General features: G+C 42.3%; 1 protein-coding gene across 3 annotated transcripts in view; it reads left to right on the forward strand.

Annotated features, from left to right (window-relative positions):
* The window catches only part of GLT1D1 (glycosyltransferase 1 domain containing 1), a 190,066-nt gene that overhangs the window by 75,469 nt on the left and 92,249 nt on the right, over positions 1-22,348 (forward strand). For all 3 annotated transcript variants that reach the window (XM_089653721.1, XM_089653722.1, XM_089653720.1), the window contains one exon: positions 13,500-13,549. In XM_089653721.1, the coding sequence (XP_089509847.1) occupies positions 13,500-13,549 (50 nt within the window). The remainder of the gene's footprint in view (positions 1-13,499; positions 13,550-22,348) is intronic.

A 22,348-nucleotide genomic window follows, 5' to 3' on the forward strand; every position in this document is an offset into this window, starting at 1 on the left:
GGCCCCAGTTCCAGCTGAAGAACAGCCCCAAAGTATGCTGCCACCACCATGCTTCACTGTGAGTATGGTGTTCTTTTGGTGCTGTGCAGTGTTGTTTTTGCACCAAACATATCTTTTGGAATTATGGCCAAAAAGTTCAACCTTGGTTTCATCATTTCATAACACATTTTCCCACATGCTTTTGGTAGACTTCAGATGTGTTTTTGCAAAATTGAGCCGGGCTTGGATGTTGTCCTTCATAAGAAAAGACTTCCGTCTTGCCACTCTACTCCATAGCCCAGACATATGAAGAATACGGGAGATTGTTGTCACATGTACTACACAGCCAGTACTTGCCAGATATTCCTGCAGCTCCTTTAATGTTGCTGTAGGCCTCTTGGCAGCCTCCCAGACCAGTTTTCTTCTGGTCTTTTCTTTCATTTTTAGAGGGACGTCCAGTTCTTGGAAATGTCACTGTTGCGCCATATTTTCTCCACTTGATGACTGGTCTTCACTGTGTTGCTTGATATATCTAAAGCCTTGGAAATTCTTTTGTACCCCTCTCCTTTCTTTTGTACCCTTCTCCTGACTGACACCTTTTAACAATGAGATCCCTCTCTGACACGTGGAAGTTCTCTGTGGACCATGGCTTTTGCTGTAGGATGCGACTAAGAAAATGTCAGGAAAGATCTACTAGAACAGCTGAACTTTATTTGGGGTTAATCAGAGGCACTTTAAATGATGGCAGGTGTGTACTGACTCCTATTTAACATGATTGTGAATGTGATTGCTTAATTCTGAACACAGCTATATCCCCAGTTATAAGAGGGTGTGCACAATTATGCAACCTTATTATTTAAGTATTTTTATGTTTACTCCCCCCCCCCTTAAAGATTTAAGTTTGTTTTTCAATTGAGTTGTACAGTTTATAGGTCATATTAAAGGTGGAAAATGTTCTGAAATTATTTATCTTTGTCTCATTTTTTTTACATCACAGAAACCTGACATTTTAACAGGGGTGTGTAGACTTTTTATATCCATATACTAAAATATAATTTATATAGGTTGCAATTGCAGTGCATTTGCCCAAACCAGATCACATGGTACAGAAGTTCATGCAATCCAGTTGCAGTGCATTTCCAAAAGTAGTGCATGCACTACTTTTGGTGTGGTGAGGTGTGATTTCAGCCCATTTGAAATGAATGGGCGGAATTCGCATTGCACTGCACTGTACTACACTGCACTCCGATCACTTGTGAATCACACAGGAATGCATTCCTGTGCGATTCATAGTGTGAATGGGCTCTCAAGCTGTGAAAAATAAAGAACTCTGTTCAAAAAGAGCCTTCAACAAAAACTATAAGGCACTCACAAAAGGTGAAGCAATCATTCATTAAAACAAAACTGTGGGGAAGATGACACAGTGCATGCAATTACAGTTAGAATGGGGGGAGAGCCAGCTGGAGCAGACAGAGTGGGGATCTATCACCATTTGGAGCTGAGACGCTGAAGTCCTCATGCTACACCGGACGCTGTCAAACAAAGGTCTGCCTCCTGGATTGGCTCCTATGATGGACGGCACACTGGTCCAGTCCTGGGAAATCGGACCAGTGTGACATCTATCATAGGAGCCGGTCCAGGAGGACCTTGTTTGACAGTGGCTGGTGTTTCAGCTTCAGGCTGTCTGACAGCGGGAGATCCCCTCTCTGTTTGCTCCATCCGCCTCTCCTCCCCATTCAAACTGTGATCAGATGCACTGTGTCATCTTCCCTAAAGTTTTGATTAATTACTGATCGCTTGTTCACTGCTTCCACCAGCCCTGCATGTCTACAGAGGAAGTGGTGCAGATTTGCAGGGGCCATTAGAAAGGGGGGAGCAATTGGCCCAGTCTACCCCTGGTGTTACCCCCCCCCCCCACTTGGCAGGTGTCACCTGGGTGCGGTGTGCACCCCCATAGTGACCCCACTACATGTAGTGTCTATTGAAGTCTTTCACTGCATGTGCAGTAATAAGATTGTATACATACATACAATATAAGGCTGGTAGTATTTGTCACAAAATATGCCTTACATACATTTTACTGTACACCTGATGTTTGACATACTGATTATATTTCCATATTGCATATTTCTTTAACAGAAGTGTAACAATTCTCATAAGGTTTGCACTCCACCTATATACACTACAAGAGGAGTGAAGACTCCCTACTCTCCCTACTCTGGTTAAGTTCTTAAGATCAGGGTGATGGGTCAAAAAGAATGCCATCAAAACAATCAATCCCACTTTTTATAGATGAATTGACAGATGTAGATCCACAAAGACATCCCCAACCTTTAATACCCAGTTACAGTCCCAGGGTGCCTGATATATAAGTAATACAACTAGAGTACAGTAACGAATGATTGAGTTACTGTTGCCTTTCTATCATCTCGAACCAGTCTGTTCATTCTCCTCTGATCTCTGACATCAGCAAGGCATTTGTGTCCACACAACTGCCGCTCACTGGATATTTTCATTTTTTCAGACCATTGTCTGCAAGTCCTAGAGATGGTTGTGAGTGAAAATTCCAGCAGATCAGCAGTTTTTGAAATTCTCAGGCCAGCCGTCTGACACCAACCATGCCATGTTCAAAGTCACTTAAATCCCCTGTCTTCCCCATTCTGATACTCGGTTTGAACTTCAGAAAGCCATCTTTGCCATGTCTAGATGCCTAAATGCAACGAGTTGCTGCCATGTTATTGGCTGATTAGCAGTTTGTGTTACCAAGTATTTGAACAGGTGTACCGAATAAAGTGAACTGGAAAAAGTAGGTGCTGTGGAAAATGCTCTCAAACAAGCACCTTAGTACCGAATAAAGTGGCCAGTGAGTGTATTCTGGGTATGCTAAGAATGATTTATACGTATATAGGATATATGTGCTTATACGTACATAAAATTCTTGCCAGGGTTGCAATATACACATGTATACAAACGAATTACTGCACTCAAATGTAAAATTTTCTATTTTTATTTTATGGCTCTTCATCGTAGTATTACTGATCTTTATGCAGCCATATGCATTGTTCTATAGACAACAATGCACTATAAAAAAAGTAGTGTTTTTTTTCTTTCATGTGCAAGAAGTTGCTATTTCACTATAAGGACAAAACTGATATTTCTATGCACATTTATTTGGAGACGCCTATACAAGTATAAATGCAGAGTGCACAGGCCAACCCTTGGACTGGGATGTTCTTTGCACACAAGGGAATCCAGACACTGCAGCGGTCAGTCTTGTGTGAGGGCTGGTTAACATTGGGATTCCCACGCATTCCTATGCGGTGTATTTGATGGCCCATTAATGTAAATCCTTTGCAAAAGGCACTGGTGCATGCAAAATGTAATGCTTGTACTACTTTTAAAAGCACACTGCACCAAACCGCATGGTACTGAGATATCGTGATATTGTGCCGGCAAGCGCACTGTGTTTGCGATTTGCATTTGGGGTGCTATTGACTGGCACCCATGTACAGTTCACAAGAGCACCGCATCCGAGCGCCATGTGGCAACTGCACATGGAATGGATCTTTCCAAGACCGTGTTCTGGTGTGAACTGGCCCACATCGATATTGTTTACAGGACACACTACTTTTGAGATTACGTGATGCAGAAAGTTAAAGTGGTTTTAAAAGCAGATGGTTTTTTACCTTTATGCATTCTCTGCATGAAGGTAGAAAACCTTCTGATAGACACTAAACTTTTTTTTTTTTTCTTACATTTGTTTTTTAAAATTTTAAGTATACCATGACTCTGTTTATTTTTTTGTTGTCGGTTTAAAAAGTCTTTTACGGTTGTGCTCAGGCTTCTTTTTTTTTGTAAAGAAACGGTAAACCTTGATACTCCTGTGCTTAGGGATGGACTCTGTATGGATAGGACCACATCACAAATTTCTTGAGATATGCACACCTTGCTGCCCTCAAATGACCGGGGAAGTCCAAATATACTGAGTAAAGAAAAAACAAACAGAGGGCGCACCGGCCTAGTGCATTAGCTTAAAAAATGTATTTATTAAATGATAAAGGTAGGTATTGTACTCACAAAATGACAATAGAGTCAAAGGCACATCATGAAAGAACAGCTCTGTCCAATCCGCACTACGTGTCTGTCCGTAATAGGAACTCTGGACCTCCAACAGTCTGACGCGTTTTGAGGACTTGCCTCTTCCTCAGAGCCAGCAGTTGGCTCTGAGGTAGAGGCAAGTCCTCGAAACGCATAAGTAATGCACTAGGCCGGTGCGCTCTCTGTTTGTTTTTCTCTTCTTTTTTTTTTTTTGTCCTGGGTATCCTTCACTGATGCATCTCACAGTTACTAGTGTGGAGCGAGCAGTGCCTTTAGTTTTGGTCATGTGCTTTGCTAAAGTTTATGTATAGTTCCCATACACAAAGGGGGCATGGAGAACAAACGTAGCCATCTTAGAACAGGATGTCTGGGAATACCACAAAAAAAGCTTGCATTTAAGAGATGAAACAAAGGAAAATAAAAATCGAAGGTATGTTCTAGTTATATTTATACATATTGCATTTATTTTAGGGGCAGGTTATCAGCACATCTCCTCCAGTATTTATAGCAAAATCATTTTATCATTAAATGCAGACTTTAATCCATGTCCTAGGTTAATCCATGTGAAAGCTTATGAATATTTAAACCTGAACTACACTTCGTTTTCTTTAATAGTTTTCTTTAATATTCCCAGTGGTTAATCTTAAAGACACATTAAAGTTATAATTTAAAAAAATGTTAGCATTGAAATCAACACATGGAACACTGCTTCACTGCCCAGAACCTCTGATCTTGTTATCCTGGCTTTATTTTTATGCATCAGCCCCCTAAATTTCCAAAACTATCCTGTTGTCAATAGTCTTTTAGTCTATTAAAAAGTGACTGTAGCCCCACTCCACACCCCGATTTCTCTTTTACTGCAATTTTCTTTCTTCCTGCAGTACATCATATCCCAAACCAACTGTCCTCACTCCCCAACAGTCCTCATGGCTCTCTTCACTGGCTGCCTAGCCCAGAAGAAGCTCACGTTTATCGATTGCTACCAACCGATTAACCTCGGTAGTAAACTCCACCAACATAGATGTTTAAAATGCCCCCCCCCCCCCCCGCAGTGCTATGCAATTATGTGCCACCACATACTAGCTCATTATGGCAGGCCTACCTGTCAAATGCAGTCCTTCAGAACTGTGCTGTAACTGCACCCCTGGTCCTCCTTTCGGGTGGCATGGGTGCCGTAAATGTGATCTGAGCTGCATATGTGCAGCTCAGATCACATTACTGCCTATAGGCAGGGGGAAGCATTTATGACAGAAGAGACCACTAGGGCCTGTAAGCGTTTTTTTTATAAAATTAACTTCAATACCATATTAAGTGTGGTAGTGACGGCGTGGGGCATTGTGTTTTGAATAAATGGTTTTGTATAAAAGGTAAGCACAGTAAATATCCTGACTTCATAATTGAAGGGTTTTAGAACAGTGTTAGGGCTCATTTACACGTGTTTGATTTTAACACACATTAAAACGCCTACCATTTCAGCATGCATTTCTTATGTGTTTTTGATGCTTCCGGGATGCTTTTTTGAATCTATAATGAAGCTTGGTAAATGCCCTGTTTGTGTTGATTTTCTATTTGTTGTAAAGGAGCTCAGTAGTACCCCCGAGCCAGTATTGCACCCCAGCTCATTAATAACCCCGTTGAGCAGATCCCCAGATCATTAGTACCCCCACTCAGAAGATCCCCAGTTCATTATTGCCCTCATTCAGCAGATCCCTGGCTCAGTAGTACCCACAGCTCTTCTGATCTCCCACTCAGTAGTACTCCCAGCTCTGCTGGACCTCCGCTCCATAGTACCCTCCAGCTCTTCTGATCCCCCACTCAAGTAGTGCCCAACTCTGCTGATCCCCCACTTAGTATTAATCTCCAGCTCTGCTGATCCCCCACTTATTAGTAACCCCCAGCTCTGCTGATCCCCCACTCAGTAGTAACCCCTAGCTCTGAAGATCCTCTGGTTTGCTGATCCTCCTCCCTGCAGTCTCTGCTCACTTCCTGCTATATTGATCCCATGCTTCTCACCACATGTGATAGCTGCTAATTTCTCCTGCTCTGGTCCCCCAGCTCTGCTGATCCTCCGGTGCTAAATCCTCTCTCTCCGGTCCCCACTTACCTTCCACTTTAGCATTGCCATGTTGCGCACTATGTGTGCTGTCTGCTAGTTGCGCCACTCCAGTCTGGACCCTACTCACTTTCCTGCTGCTCCACACTAGATGTGACGTCTGCACCAGATACTCAAAATTTACTGTATACACATCAACTGGAAGTGACTACTGATGATGTCTTTCTGGATTGCTTGTTGATTTCCCAGTGTATCCTGGCATATCTCATACCTCCAAAGCGAAACTAACTGAATAAATGCCTCTCAAATACTGCTGGTGCTGTTAGCAAGCGTTGTGATAGACTTCTATAGAGGCTTTAGAGATCCTTGGAAGCACCAAGAAAGGGACATGGGGTATAATTTTTGAAGCAAAGCAAACGCAACAGTGTGAGAAGGACTGTACGGTAAACATTTTATTTCCTGAGAGTTTCTGTGGCAGTCAGAGTGCTTTAAAATAATGTGTCACATGCCACATTTTGAAGCAAGTGTAAAGGAGCCCTTTTTTATTCAGTGACTGATTTTTACTTTTCTGTACTATTAAAGACTGAATAATAACAACTACAATCTTATGTTGCACATGTTGCATAATTCATAAAAAGTACAAGGATGCTTCCAATATTGATTTGTGTTGCCTATCAGAAATTTTCTGTTACCATCTGTAAACCTGAAAAATAAAAAATAGTTTATGTAAAATTCAGCGTAACAAAATTCACATTATCTAAAGTTTTTATTGTAATGGTAATTTAATTATCTTTTGCACCTGTTGGTAAGTAATGAGTTTTTTTTTTCTGTGACTGTTCTTGTGACAAGCTGGTAGATAGCTGTATAGTATGGAAAATCATCATTAGAAATTTTTTCCATCTTTTTTATGAAGCTTTTTTTCATACAGAGAACAGAAACGGATCACAAAAAACAGTGTGATTACTCAGATAAAATGTATAAGAGTAATGGTATGCTAGGTTTCTTGCATAGACTGTAAACAGTATACTCAAACAGGTGACACACATAAACACTAGGGGACATAAGGAGGGTGTTGATCTCTGTTTAAAGGAAGAAAACATGTTGTATACTTTCAACAACTGCATGTCGGCCTACATCACAAGGTCATAACATGACTGGTGACCAGCCATGTTATAGCCCTTCGAAGTGGGCCAACCCATAGTTATTTCAGAAGGTATATAACATGTTTTCTTTCTCATTTATTGGATGATAACACAGGATTCAGAGACTGTTGTTTTATACTGCTACCTAGAGGAGGATATTGATACTGGCAGTGTCTAGCCTGGTATATATTTCCACTCCCAGCATGCCTTCATTTTGCTTGCGTTCTAGACAAATGGATGTCTTTTATATCTGTTGAGAAAACTTTAACCATGTTTACTAGTCATTTTTCCTGCTTTGAAGATATTTTTTGTTCAATCAAGATTTCGTTACATGCCGATTGTGCAGCTATACAGATTGGCATAGCCTGAGCAATAGCTTTGGAGGCCGTACAGCACTGGACTGTACGATTGTAGGCTTGCCTGAAATTAAAGATTTCTGTATTGTGGCACTTTCCAGAAATGAGTGTACTGTGTTGGCTAGCCACAGAGCTCTTTCTGGGTCCAGAGCCATTGAACAGCCTTTTGGGGTGACCATTTCTCTAAAGACCCAGTGAGGAGCTCTGCCTACTTGTGAGTAGGCAGAACACCTCATTAATCGGACTGTTGGATATCAGTATTACCCTTATTTTTCTGTTGGTTTACCATGGAAAGGGTTAGCAGGGCAGAGCACTGTGTCAATAGGTAGAGTGTCGCTCTCTAGTATCTGCTATTTAGCATGAGGTAGCATCTTTTTGCCACTGTTCCTAATTGCAAGAGGCGCATTGTTTTTCCTCGATTGGACTTCCTACCTGTCTACCTATACAGACCTGGTCACCTCTGACCATATGAACCTCTTCTGCTACCAGCAGCCAATTCATGAGTATGCAAGATTTAGCCTTCTATTGTGAGCTACAATTTCCCTGCTATGCAGCGTGACATGTCAGATCCCAGACATATGTCCCGAAACGTTGCTGTATCAGGTCCCCCCAGTCCATGATCCACTAACAATGGTCCAGTTCATGGACCAAACTGCAACCTTGATTGCTGAACCTGTAAGTGGCTGTAAGTGTAATGCAAGCCTTCTCTTGCAGAATCATTATTTGATCTGCTTGCAGCCTCTGAGCCTGTTATGGATGCTTTACTTGATGAGGAGTCTCAGAAATCCTTAATGTATGATGTTTCCCCTGAGGAGTGCCATACTGCTGCCATTGCTTACAGAGAAACCATCTCAACTCTCACTGACACGGTGCACATCAACTTAAAAAGGAAGAACAGACTGTAGCTTTTACTAGTGCTGCTTCTTGTCTAGGATCCTGTTTGAGGTCCGAAGACTACTAAAACCTTTTAGGTGCAACTGCTAGTCCCAGGTGTCCTTTTATGAGGACTAAGAGACTCCTGATAAACTGTTCATACCTTTAAAACATTTCCTAGCCTTATATCTGTTTGAGGAGTCTTTTATTAGGCCCCATTCGCACGTGCGAATAGGGCCATGTGCAGTCATACAAGGTGTAACAATTTAATTCTCAGAATGCTCACAGCATAGCACTATGATGGTTTGCACTCGAGTGTGTTCGGACAAGTTCTAATTTGCACTAGCCTGGGTTGCAGACCAATTGACTCTATGGAGTAGTAAAAGAAATAACGTGTGCTGTGCTGTTGGTGGAAAATGAGTGACAGGAATTAACATCTAATTTTGTGTGAAACTTGGCGAAAGTGTGAGTGAAACTTTAGCTCTGTTACAAAAGATTTATGGTGAATATCCCATGAAGAACTCACGTATTTTTGAATTGCAAAGGTAGTTAAAGGAGGGATGGAAGAAAAGTGGGCAGCCGAAAAATGCAAAGGACAGATGCAAATATGGACAGAGTATAAACCTTCATACAGTCAGATCGAAGATTAAGCATGCGAATGATGACAGAAGAATTGAACATGAACAGGGATTAAATGTGGCAGATTCTAATGGAGGATATGAGAATGAGATATATTTCTATAAAGATGAATGAATCTTGACAGAAGATCAGAAAGAATGCTGTCTTCAAATTCTATCTGATATTTTGTAGTATGCAGAGGTGTTTGATATTTTTTTTTTCTACAGTCTATTCTGGGAATTAAATTGTCCTTATTTCTTTATTGTACATCACGGGACACAGTGCAGAACGTAATAATGACTATGTGGGTTATATGCCACCTATAGATGAATGGACATTGGCCAACCAATCAAAAAGGAAGTCCTCCCCCATATAACCCCTCCTACACAGGAAGTTTTTTTCGCCAGTGTCTGTAAGGTGGATTTTTACTGAACATGTGCTGCATGTTCTCTGTGAAGCATACAGGGAGGTCTGGAACAATTCTACGGAGAGTAAGGGGCCTCAATTTGATCCATTTGAAAAGCTGTTAGCCAAAATGGATGGTACCCGAGCTGGAGAAGAATCCTTGTGGTTTTATCTGTAATGCAGCTTTACGGCTCTGGACCCTGCGTTTTCAGAACCCTGTGCCATTTGGTCTGACAAATGCGCTTCTGACAGGGTGCTATATGGGTCCAAGGAGGTGGCCTCCATTTAAAAAGGGGGACTGAGCCTTTGAAGGTCTTTAGGACAAGGCCCGCCATGATGGGTGAAGATTGGACCCTGACTAAAAGTTCAGGGGTATGCGGTGGCATTGGCAAGTGTTTATTTATATATATATATATATATATATATATGTCTTGGGATGCCTGGGAAGACCACCAGGGAGAGTACTTCTTTTTTTTACCTGCACTTGCCTGTGCTACCTATTTTTGGCCACTTGAGGGAGTCTATTGCAGTGGAGACCACGTGGGGACATCAGCGGGGAGACACTATTTAGGCAAAGGTGTTTCTGCCTCCAGGAAGGGGTCGCTCCCTGAGAGATCAGGTTCAGAGATTGAGGAGCAGGAAGTATCCTTCCATTTGTCTCTGCATAAGGTTAATGGGGAAGATGGTATCCTCATTCAAGGTAGTACTTTATGCGCAGTTTCACTCAAAGCCTTTGCAGAAGAATATTCTGTCGGCATGGAACAAAAAGATTCCAGTGCAGGATTACCGCATGTCTTTGTACCCTTGTGTGATCTATGCCACCTGTGATTTGGAAGCTGGTAACAACTCATGCCAGCCTCTCAGGTCGGGGGGCTGTTCTAGAAGGGACCACAGTCCAGGGGACATGGTCACCGCAGGAAAAGATCTTTCCCATCAATATCCTGGAGTTCGGGTGGTGCAGCTTGCCCTGAGATATTGAACGACCAGGCTTCACTCAGGGTCTAGTCTGACAGTGCTACAGTAGCGGTATGCATCAACCACCAAGGTGGCACCAAGAGTCGGAGGGCTCAGGAGGAGGTAGATCACATTCTGGCTTTTGCAGAGAAGGGCATGTTCCAGTTCTGTCATCAGTATTCATTCCAGGGACAGAGAATTGGCAGGCGGACTACCTCAGTTGTTTTTCATGGGAATGGGCTCTGCATCGTGAGGTACTCTCGGCAATCTGCCAGCATTGGGGGGGTATCCGGACATAGCTCTATTGGCATCCAGGTTCAACAGCAAGGTAGACAAATTTGTGTCCAGGATGCGGGATTCTCTTGCGATGGGAGTATTGGTGATACCGTGGGAAAAATTTGCCCTAATCTATGCCTTCTCCTGATTCAGATGCTCCCGCGGCTATTATGCAGGATTCAAGGCAAGGTGATTCTGGTGATAATCGTGGCACCAGCCTGGTCCAGGAGGGGTTGGTACGCGGACATTGTCAGTCTAGCAGTGGGCGATCCATGGCATCTGCCAGATCAGTCAGACCTGCTGTCTCAGGGGCTTATATTGCACCCAGCATTACGGTTGCTGAATTTGACGGCATGGCTGTTGAGACCCAAATCTTGAAGGATAGGGGAGTGTCAGACTTGGTTATCCACACAATGTTGAATGTTTGGTAGCTGGTTTCTAGGAACATTTATTATAGAACTTGGAAGGCATATATTTCTTGGTGTGAAGGTCGAAATTGGCACCCCCGGAAATATTTGATTGGGAGAATTATGTCTTTTTTCCAATCAGGAGTAGAAAAGAAGTTGGCAATTGGTACTATTAAGGGTCAGGTTTCAGCCTTGGCTGTTTTCTTCCAAAGACTTCTTGCTTCTCTCACTTTGGTTCTTACTTTTTTTTTACAGGGAGTGATGCGGACTGTTTCTCCTGTCAGAGAGCCCCTGTGTCCTTGGGGCTTGAATTTGGTCTTGGCAGTTTTACAGAAACCGCCATTTGACACTAACAGGGAAATTCAGTTCTGCTAATTCCAAAAGTTCTGTTTTTGGTGGCAATCACCTCTGCAAGAAGGGCATCAGAGCTGGCAGCTCTTGTAGGGAACCATTTTTGGTTTTAAATCAGGATAAGGTGGTGTTACAGCCTCATCTGTCCTTTTTGCCAAAGGTGGTTTCTAGTTTTCATTTCAATCAAGACATTGTTCTGCTTTCATTCTTTCTTAGGCCTCAGTCAGCAAAAGAAAGCTCTTCGCATGCTTGAATGCGGTTCAAGCAATAAGGGTCTTTTTTGAGAATGACGACGCAGATTAGAAAGACAGAAGTCCTCCTTATCAACCGATGATATCATTGGTTGTTAGGAACAATGTTGTTATATAGGTAGCCAATTTTTAAGGTGAGTATACCACATACCTATCCTGGCTAAGTATAGGACCTTATATTATTTATCAATGTCTGGGATGCCTATACCCCAATCTGATTTGTGCAGGGTCAGTAGAGAGAAGTTCAGCCGAGATATGCTGGTTTGTCCCATATGTAAGAGCTTAGCATAGAATGCAAATGACTAAAGTACACTCGGGGAATATGTATAGGAAGTGTCTGGATAAGGTAAAGGAGCCAAGGGACAATGGTCATTTTGAATGCATTGCATCTCCCGAAGCAGGTCAACGCAATTGATTGCCAGTTGTGCATGTGAGTTCTGATTTTTCCTAATAAAGGGCAAAAATTGGCATCATAAAGATCAGAGAGGGGTAAGTTTGACTCTTAGGTATTTAACATGCGACTGAGCCCACTGAAAGGGATACTTTTCCTTCAGCTTCTGGACCAAGTCTCTGGGAGGAAGATATTCAGGGTTTTGGTCTTACTATAGTTGACTTTGAAATTGGACAGAAAAGATACAGAAGGGCAGGGAGGGCCGAACCAGGGTTAGAGATAAGAGACAGGATTTGTTGGCATGGTGCATAACTTTTCAAAGGCATTTGACAGGAGTCTCATAGGCAAATTGTCACTTCCTGATTGTCTGTTTTAACTCTTGAAAGTCTGCAGCATTGTAACACAACCGCTTGCACTATAAAAGGTTCTGAGGTGGTTGCAGCTCAGCCTCATTCACTTGAAGGGGTCATGTTTGGTGGCAGTACTGCTTGCCGAACGTAACCTGTGGTATAATTTTTCCACACTGCGGCAATGTATATTAATATAGCTTATGGCCATGTTAACTTGTGGCTGGGGGGTAAGGGGGGTCAGTAAACACGTGGCTCAACCATTTACTTTTATCACCACCCATGTAAACAAAGCCTGAGTAAATTAGCCTGATTATGCGAGACTGCTAGAAATCCTTGTTGTTACATCACCTTTTACATCATCACAGCAAGATCAATTCTAAAAGTTTAAAGGAAAAGGGAATGAGCAGCACAGAAAAAGGTAAGATAGCGTAAAATCAATAAACCAAACCTGTATCTACCAGAAGACAGTCTAAAAAATACTTTTCCTTCATTTGCCTGAGGGGACTCTGAGGGCTGCAGGTTGGGCACCAGGGGTTTTAAACTATTTATTCCATAAAGGTATGACTGCGTAAAATGCTATTGTATATTTTATTAAGTTTATTTGTTCATTACTATGATTTTGTGAAATATCAGGTCCCATTTTAGGAGACATTCATTCAGGGAAAATGCCTTAGGGTTCACAACTGTTTTTCTGTACATGCTGCTAGTAAGATTGTAAAATTTCAGCATCCGCTACCTCTGTGTTACAAGAGCATAAAATATTAAAAGTGCATGCTGTACTCGCTGCCCCTAAGCAGCAGTAACATGCTTGGCTGCACAAATATTTGCCTAATCTGAATAACAGTTCTCTTGATAATATTCTGCTGTTAATTAAATTGCAATCATAACAACTCACTGTAAGCTTTACTAATTCTAGATGCTTCCGCTCCATGCACATTATATTAAAATCACATTAAATCATTTAGTACCAATCTAATGCAAATCCTTTATCCTAGAGTGGCATAAAAGGGAACCAACTGTTCACTTGGCTGTTATTGGACCAATGGTAAGTACAGCTTTAGACTTTTCTAGAGAATTACTAATCTGGGATTTAAATGCATATATTTTAATATGATTTTATTGTTTTTACTGGTAGTAATTTTTTTCTTTGTATTGATTCTGCGGTGGGTTTTTTTTATACGTTTGGCTGTTTTTATTACTTTTTTTGCTAGGTCAGAGACTGGCTTATATTCAAATACAGCCCCAGAAATTCCACTTGCGAGCTCCTCAACACACTTGTCATAGGAAACATGTTTCCTATATATTTATATATATGAGTTTTACTGCCCCCTCATTTCTTCTGATCACCTCCTGGAGGACCTGGTACTTGAGCAATCTCATTACATCATCAGAGAAAATAAAAAGCAGTTTGTGATGCTAGATTGATGCTAATGAAACTAAGGTTTACCTAAGCACAGTAAAATCCAACATGGTGCATGCATCATGTGGACAAGTCATCAGATAATAAGGATAAAAGTAGTTTTAACAAGTTATGGAATCACAGTTGCAGTAAGTTCAGTTTTGAGAAAAAGGTTGCAGCTACCTAGTTTGTATGTAGTGTGTGAGTATAAATTCATAGACAGAATGTTCCCTCAGACAAATGTGAGTCAAAAAATGTTTAACTAACAGGATTTATTCTGTATAAAATGCTAAGCCATGAATATCTGTTGGCACAGCTGAAGGGAATATTGGAGATCATCCAGGACAATTATCTACATAAACATCCCCTACCTTAAAATTGTTGGCCCTGTTACCTTACGAGAATGACTTGGCTGGAGAGTCCATCGAACCTTTGGTTGCAGGTCATAGAGTGGGGTCTTATTGTAGAAAAGCATTTTTGTAATTCAATAAAAATGATTACTTCAGCAGTTTGCTCTAAACTGTTGTAGGAAATGTTTCTCTTCACTTTCTCATTATGAAAACCTGGCGGCAGCTACATTTTCCTTTCTAGTTTTGGTCAGCGTTGAGGTTTAGAATCTCTTTCAGACTTCAGATAGTATTCTTTACAGAGTTATTTCCTATCAGTCCTTAGATGTTCCAGGAAGTTAGGGGGACTCTTTCCAACATGTGTATTTCTTTTCAATCCCTAGTACAGGGTTTCTCAATCAAAAGTTGTCAGGGGTTCCTTGAGCAGTGACCAATTTTTGCCTCTTAGATAAGTTCCCACTGACACCAATTATCTTTTTAGCTATCTGTAAGGGGGTAATCCTTCCCAATGACCACAAATATACGGAGCATTCTTCCCACTGACCATTACACTAATGCATCATGAGTTATTATGTAGTAATCTTTAGCAGGGGTTCCCTGAGACCCAAAACTTATTTCAAGGGTTCCTTTGTGTTGAGAAAGTCTGCCCTAGTAGGTCACAGGGAAGTAAGGGGAACTTTTTCCAACATGGAATTTTCCTCTTGTTCTCAGCTGGTTATAGAAAATGGGGAATATTTCCAACAGGAATAATTCCTCTTTGGCCCTGGGTGGTTGCAGGAAGTGAGGGAGACTTTTTCCAGCACTCCCTAGATCCCTGCTGCGCTCCGGACCTTAGTTTCAGTCTGAAGCACAAAGGGGCTACACACACTGAATGCCAGTGCCTTCGGGACATCGGCCCATGTGAAACTGCTAGGACTCAGACAGCTGTTTACTGAGTGTTCACTGACAACTGCATATGTGTAAAAGTACCAGCTTGTTATACAGGAGCAATGCCAAATTGGAACTTTGCAGCATTTATCTGCCCCCTACACACATCTTTCTGCTGTCCATTTACATCTGTGGCCAACTGCTCCCCCGACTGCTTGCGTTCTGACAGCAGAAAGATGCATGTATGGGGTGGGGAAAGCATACCGGGCAAAGTCTCGATCTGACAGCGATCCTATATTAACAAGCTGGTCGCTGTCTTGGTTTTCCTTCCTCAAGTGAAACTCTTACAGTCATGGCCAGTCTTCCCCAAGTTAGAAAACTCCAGCCGTGGCCATCTATCCTGTCAGACTGATCTAGTCCTGGCCATCTACCCTGCCATCAGACCACTCCTCCCTAACTAACACATCTGCAGCTTCCAGGGATCACTGGTATGAATGGCTTTGTTTATATTCTGATCCATTCATAATGTGTGAATGTGTTTTAAGGTGAACAAAGCCATTCATGTGAGTATAAGGAAGTGAATTGAGGATAATTATGACTCACCATTGTACTCAATTCAGAGATCAGTATTATGAAAAATCCAAACAAAAATGAATTAGTTGTGGCTCAGTTTTACTGCTCCCTGACTGCCCGCCTGAACACTAATATATGCCTGCTCATGGCTATGACAAGATCTAAACAGCTGTGACATGTTGGAACCACACTGCAGTGCTCGCAATTGTGGCATGATAGTACAGCAATGGCGGGTTAAATCAAGTGCTGAGGAGGCAACATATCCAAGGGTGGATCATTTTTCAGCAGAGCAGCAGTGCCTGGCGCATTTGTAAACAAGTCCTTAATAATAAAGATCTATGATTAAAGTGATACTAATGCGAAAAACTCTTTTTTACTTCAATGCATTTCTTGCATTAAGGTAAAAAAATGTTTTCTATTTCTCTGCTCTCCCCCCCTTTTCCCTGTGTAAAGTCAAATAGAGGGGAGAATAGATCCAACCCTGTGTATGGCTGCATCTCTTCTCTCTTCTCTTTCTCTGCACACAGCACTTGAGCAGAAGCAGGAGCCATTGGCTCCTGCTACTATCCAATAAATACAGTGAGGAGGAAGTGAGAGTTGGGGCTAAGTCCCACTGTGTAATTCTATGGATCACGGCTCCATAGACACACAGCTCGGGAGCACGCAGACACTGTGTGCCCCCATAGCAAACGGCTTGCTATGGGGACACTAAGAAGAGGAGGAGCTAAGATCGCTGGTGGGGGACACGAGAAGAGGAGGATCGGGCCACTTTGTGTGATACCACTGCACAGAGCAGGTGAGTATAACATATTTGTTATTTTATTTAACCCCTTGCCTACCGGCACTTTCACCCCCTTCCTCCCCAATTTTCAGCTTTCAGCGCACTTTGAATGACAATTGCGCGGTAATGCAACACTGTACCCATATTACATTTTTATAATTTTTTTGAGACAGATAGAGCTTTCTTTTGGTGGTGTTTAATCACCACTTGGTTTTTTTGTTTTTTGATAAACCAAAACAACTGAAAATTTTGAAAAAAAAGTTTTTTTTCTTAGTTTCTGCTATAAAATTTTGTAAATGAGTAATTTTTCTCCTTCACTGATGTATGCTTATGAGGCTGCAGTGATGGGCACTGATAGGCTGCACTGATGGGCACTGATAGGCGGCACTGATGGGCATTGACAGGCATCACTGGTGGGCTATCACAGACATCACTGACGGGCACTGATAGGCAGCACTGACTGGCACTGTTAGGTGGCATTGACTGGAACTGATAGGAGACACTGGCAGCATTCATAGGTGGCACTGACTGGCATTCAAAGGTGGCAATGACTGGCACTGATAGGTGGCACTGAAAGGCAGCTCAGATGGGCACTGATATGTGGCATTGATGTGCACTGGTAGGCACTGATATGTAGCATTGATGTGCACTGATGGGCACTGACAGGTGGCATTGATGGACATTGACAGGTGGCACTGATGGGGCTACACTGATCATCAGGGCACTGATGATCAGTGTAGATGTCCCCTCTGAGGAATACCGCTTACTGGCTCTCCTCTCCTCACAAGCTGTCAGCGTGAGAGCTTGTGAGGAGAGAAATGCCGATAACCAGCATTTCCTTATTTACATGTGATCAGCTGTGACTGGACACAGATGATCACATGACGGAGCTGAAGTCATCGGCTCTTCCCGTTGATCGGTGATTCGCTGTGTCCCAGGGGCATAGCGCGCTACTGATCGTCATACTGCATGCCCCCAGGGGCGTGCATGTACGGTTAGATTTGGAGGACATCATATGATGTCCTCCCAGAATGAGAGAACCGCCTTGCTCCTGTCATTTCCTTAAATGGCGGGCGGTGGTTTAAACATTTTTTTTTTAGTTTAGTAACACTTTAAGCCTGCGAGAGGGGTGAAATGTTTTTGAGATGGTGACAACATGTGTTGTCCATTTGAATAAAGTAAGACAGAAGAAAATAAGATCATTGTTGTGCGGCCTCTATGTTTCCTGTACACGGAGCGAGGACAAACTCCCAGGATCATCACCCAGATTACCTGAAGCTGAGGGGATTATGGAGATCAGAGTAGAAGATGGCTTCCAGAACTGTACTTGCAAACCCAATAAAGTTTGGGATGGAGCTATACTTAAAGCAGAACTTCACTCTCAATCAACATTAACTATTTTTAATCTTTATGCTGCTAGCAGTTGTAAATAGATAGAAAAGTAGATCATATTTACTTGTTTTAAATTTTGTTTGACATTTCTTCAATTACCTCCTGGTGTGCAGACCTAGGCAAATGATTTCATAGATCCCAGGAGTCTTCAGGAGGGGAGGAGGGGGTTCTCAGCTAAGTACACCCTGCTGTCTGTGTGCCTGAGCTAAGGGCAGACGGATTCTATGAGGTAAATGTTACATGATTCATCTGCCCTTACCCAAGATGGCTATGGCCAGAAATGCAAGGGGGTGCTTTTCAAAGTGATTTATCAGCAGAATAAAGCATGGTGACATGGATGGATGGGGGAGTTTGCTTTAAATGTTATAAATGAATTAAATAGTTTTTTTGGTTTGTGGTGCTCAGATGCAGTGTGGTTCCGCTTTACGTGTTACTGCATTCTTCTTGCATCAAGAACAGAAAATAGAATTATGATTTCTTTATTATGTGGTTTGATACATTATGTATAACTTAATTTATTCCCGTATTTTGTTATAAGATAAAGGATATCCTGTGTTCTGTGTACATTTTCTTCTGCTCTGCTGCACAAAAACATTTGTATGTCAAGCAGAGTGGAAGACAAATGTGCAAACAGCACTGACACAACTTTTGATTTGAATAATATGCTTTCCTTCACAAATAATCATAGTAGATATGTTGTATGTTAAATATTAAATATCACAAAAAATATGCTGAATGCAATTTTCATTTTATTTGGGAGAGCATATTATTAAAATCAAATATTATACTGGTCATTGTAGTGGAATAAATGAAATTCATGCAGAACCTGTTTATCTATATGCTGGCTTTTGAATACAAAAAACATGACCTTTATCATGGCACAAATACAGATATACTATGACAGAAATAGTGTTTACTACAACTTTAGCCTGCTGGGAGTTTTCAGGCTCTCCCTCTATATTACATACACTGCAAGGTGTTTATCAGTTCTGCAGTATCTGACCTGCTCCAGGTTCCAGTCTCCAAGGTTAAAGGGTATGTAAACTCCAACAATAAACCTCTCTGCTTTAGTCTGTTAAATAAACCATTGAAAGTGTTTTGGTAAATCTGTTCAATAAATATAAAAAAATACTTCTGCTGAATCTGGCAGGTGTTTTGTGAGCTGATAAATGCGCTCTTTGTTGCGGTCTTGTCAATTACATTGTGATCTTTGATGACTACAGAACCCTCCCTTTTATGTTATAGAGAAGAGGAGAGCGGTAGATGTTCTGTAGGAGGAGGAAAAACCAAATGTTTTGGGGATGTAACAACCCCCTTTCTCAACAACATTTTACCTCTTTCTTTTTACCAGTGTCTGGTTCAGCTATCCTTTTCATGATTCTATTCTGGGTACCGGATTCCTGTATATATTTCTGAACATCAGCTGCTATATGATTTAGATCAGGAGTCTCCAAACTCTCTAAACTATGGGCCAGTTTAATATCCTTCAGACTTTAGAGGGGGCCAGACTGTGGCCAGTGAAAGTAGAAAATGTCCTGGCATCAGTAACAATGCCCCATCATTGGTGTCCATTAGAGGAATAGTGCCCCAAGATTAGTGTTAGTGGGCAGAATAGTGTCCCATCATTGGTGTCATTGGGAGGAATAGTGCTCCATCGTTGGTGTCAGTGGGAGGAATAGTGCTCCATCGTTGGTGTCAGTGGGAGGAATAGTGCTCCATCGTTGGTGTCAGTGGGAGGAATAGTGCCCCATCGTTGGTGTCAGTGGGAGGAATAGTGCTCCATCATTGGTATCAGTGGGAGGAATAGTGCCCCATCATTGGTATCAGTGGCAGGAATAGTGCCCCATCATTGGTGTCAGTGGGAGGAATAGTGCCCCATCATTGGTATCAGTGGGAGGAATAGTGCCCCATCATTGGTATCAGTGGGAGGAATAGTGCCCCATCATTGGTATCAGTGGCAGGAATAGTGCCCCATCATTAGTATCAGTGGGAGGAATAGTGCTCCATCGTTGGTGTCAGTGGATGGAATAGTGCTCCATCATTGGTGTCAGTGGGAGGAATAGTGCTCCATCGTTGGTGTCAGTGGATGGAATAGTGCCCCATTGTTGGTGTCATTGGGAGGAATTATGCCCCTTTGTTGGTGTCAGTGGCTGGAATTATGCCCCATTGTTGGTGTCAGTGGTAGAAACTATGACCCACTGTTAAAATGTTACTAAACCCACAACAGTAAAATCAGTCTGTATATGCAGTAAAGCATGTCTGTTATACTCACTGTGGAACTTGAGGGGTTATTCCTCTGCATTGGGTAAAAAGGATGTTTGAACCTTTTTTCTCTGATATTCCCCTTCTTCCACATTCCCCATTTCATCTCCTAATAGAACACAGCCTTGTGGACACTCTGCACATGCTCAGTTTGGTGTGTACTGCTAGAGAGTTTTTTCTTTGGCTTCAGAGGGTGCATGTGATCAGCCCAGGGAAAATCAGCGCTGTTCAGACAGAGGGTCAGGGGTTATGCAATCTCATAGGGCAGTGAGAGGAGAATGAAAACTCCTCCTACAAGCTTTAACAGTGCTCAACTGGACACTGATAGAAGTCACAAGACTGCTCTAACTGCTGATGAGAAAAGGTATTTAGCCATTTATATTTACTAAAATAATACCATTTCCATGTTCTGTGTACTGTGGGAGACCAGATATAGTGAATGCAGGGTCATGGGTTTAGTAACATTTTAATGTCAGTGGAAGGAATAGTACCCCAAGGGCCAGATAAAGGTAAGCAAAGGGCCTCATGCCGCATCCAACACTCAGACCACAGTTTTGAGACCACTGATTTAGGTGGTGCTAATTGTAACCCAAAAAGACAAACTTAGGTGCCGCTTAGGTAGGGAGGTGAAGTCCAAACTAGGCAGCTGTGAGTGCTGGCAGGTATAGGGAGCTTGTTCTAGCTCCAAACTGCAGAAATATCAGAAAGAAAGATCCATGAGCCGCACATCAAAGACAGACCCATGTGCATGAGGTGAGGTGAATGGCAGCCTCAGCCCAGACTCCAGCTAGGCCACGCCTCCAGTGCATTTCACTCGCCCCCTTGGAGATTAATCATGAGGATCATGATTAAAGTGGTTGTAAAGGCTCATTCTATGCATGAAGGTAAAAAACCTTCTGTGTGCAGCAGTGCCCCCAGCCCCCTCAATACTTACCTGAGCCCCATCGTGATTGAACATGACAGCCTCTGCTGTCCCGGGTCTCTGCCTCCTCATTGGCTGAGACAGCAAGCAGGAGTCATTGGCTCCCTCTGCTGTCCATCACAGCCTCTCAGCCAATGAGGAGAGATAGGGGATGGTGCAAAGCTGTGGCTCCGTGCGTGAATGGACACATGGAGCAGTGGATGCCCCCATAGCAAGCTGCTTGCTATGGGGCACCCAACAGAAAGGAGTAGCCAGGAGCTCCGACAGGGGATCCAAGAAGAGGAGGATCCAAGCTGCTCTGTGCAAAACAACTTTTTTTTTTTACAAAAAAATAAAAATTAACCTTTAGTATCACTTTAAGCTCCAAGGGGCGGAGTGAAATGTGTTAGAGGCATGCCCTGACTGGAGTCCAGGCTGAGGCTGCCATTAATCTCTACTCATGCACATGGGTCTGCTTATAGATCTTTCCTTCTGACATTGGTGCTAATTGTACATAGCATATACATGCATGTTTTTTTGTTGGTAGGATTTAAAAGTGGAGTGAATACCGTTTCTGTAAAATGCTTGATGGGATAAGAGATACTTGGATATTTTTACCTACTGTATAATTGTATATATATGCCTATTACAACTTTTTCTAAAGCATTTTTGTTATGTGCTTCGTGTACTCTATATATTTATAAGAATTTGGACTTCTGTCAGGTTTTATTGTCTCCCCCTGCCCCCCTCCCATTTACTTTCTTTTTTTCCCCTGTGCTGGCCCATCCTCCAGCTTCTTTCTCGCCTAGGTGAGAATGACATACAGTGGGGCAAAAAAGTATTTAGTCAGCCACCAATTGTGCAAGTTCTCCCACTTAAAAAGATGAGAGAGGCCTGTAACTGGCATCATAGGTAGACCTCAACTATGAGAGAAAAAATGAGAAAAAAAATCCACACAATCACATTGGCTGATTTGGAAAGAATTTATTTGCAAATTATGGTGGAAAATAAGTATTTGGTCACCTACAAACAAGCAAGATTTCTGGCTCTCACAGACCTGTACCTTCTTCTTTAAGAGGCTCCTCTGTCCTGCACTCATTACCTGTATCAATGGCACCTGTTTGAACTTGTTATCAGTATAAAAGACACCTGTCCACAACCTCAAACAGTCACACTCCAAACTCCACTATGGTGAAGACCAAAGAGCTGTCGAGGGACATCAGAAACAAAATTGTAGACCTGCACCAGGCTGGGAAGACTGAATCTGCAGTAGGCAAGCAGCTTGGTGTGAACCAATCAACTGTGGGAGCAATAATTAGAAA

Source organism: Staurois parvus, unplaced genomic scaffold (genome assembly GCF_062004578.1).
Source record: "Staurois parvus isolate SC_StPar_1 unplaced genomic scaffold, SC_StPar_1.0 ptg000719l, whole genome shotgun sequence".
Taxonomy (NCBI): Eukaryota; Metazoa; Chordata; class Amphibia; order Anura; family Ranidae; genus Staurois; species Staurois parvus.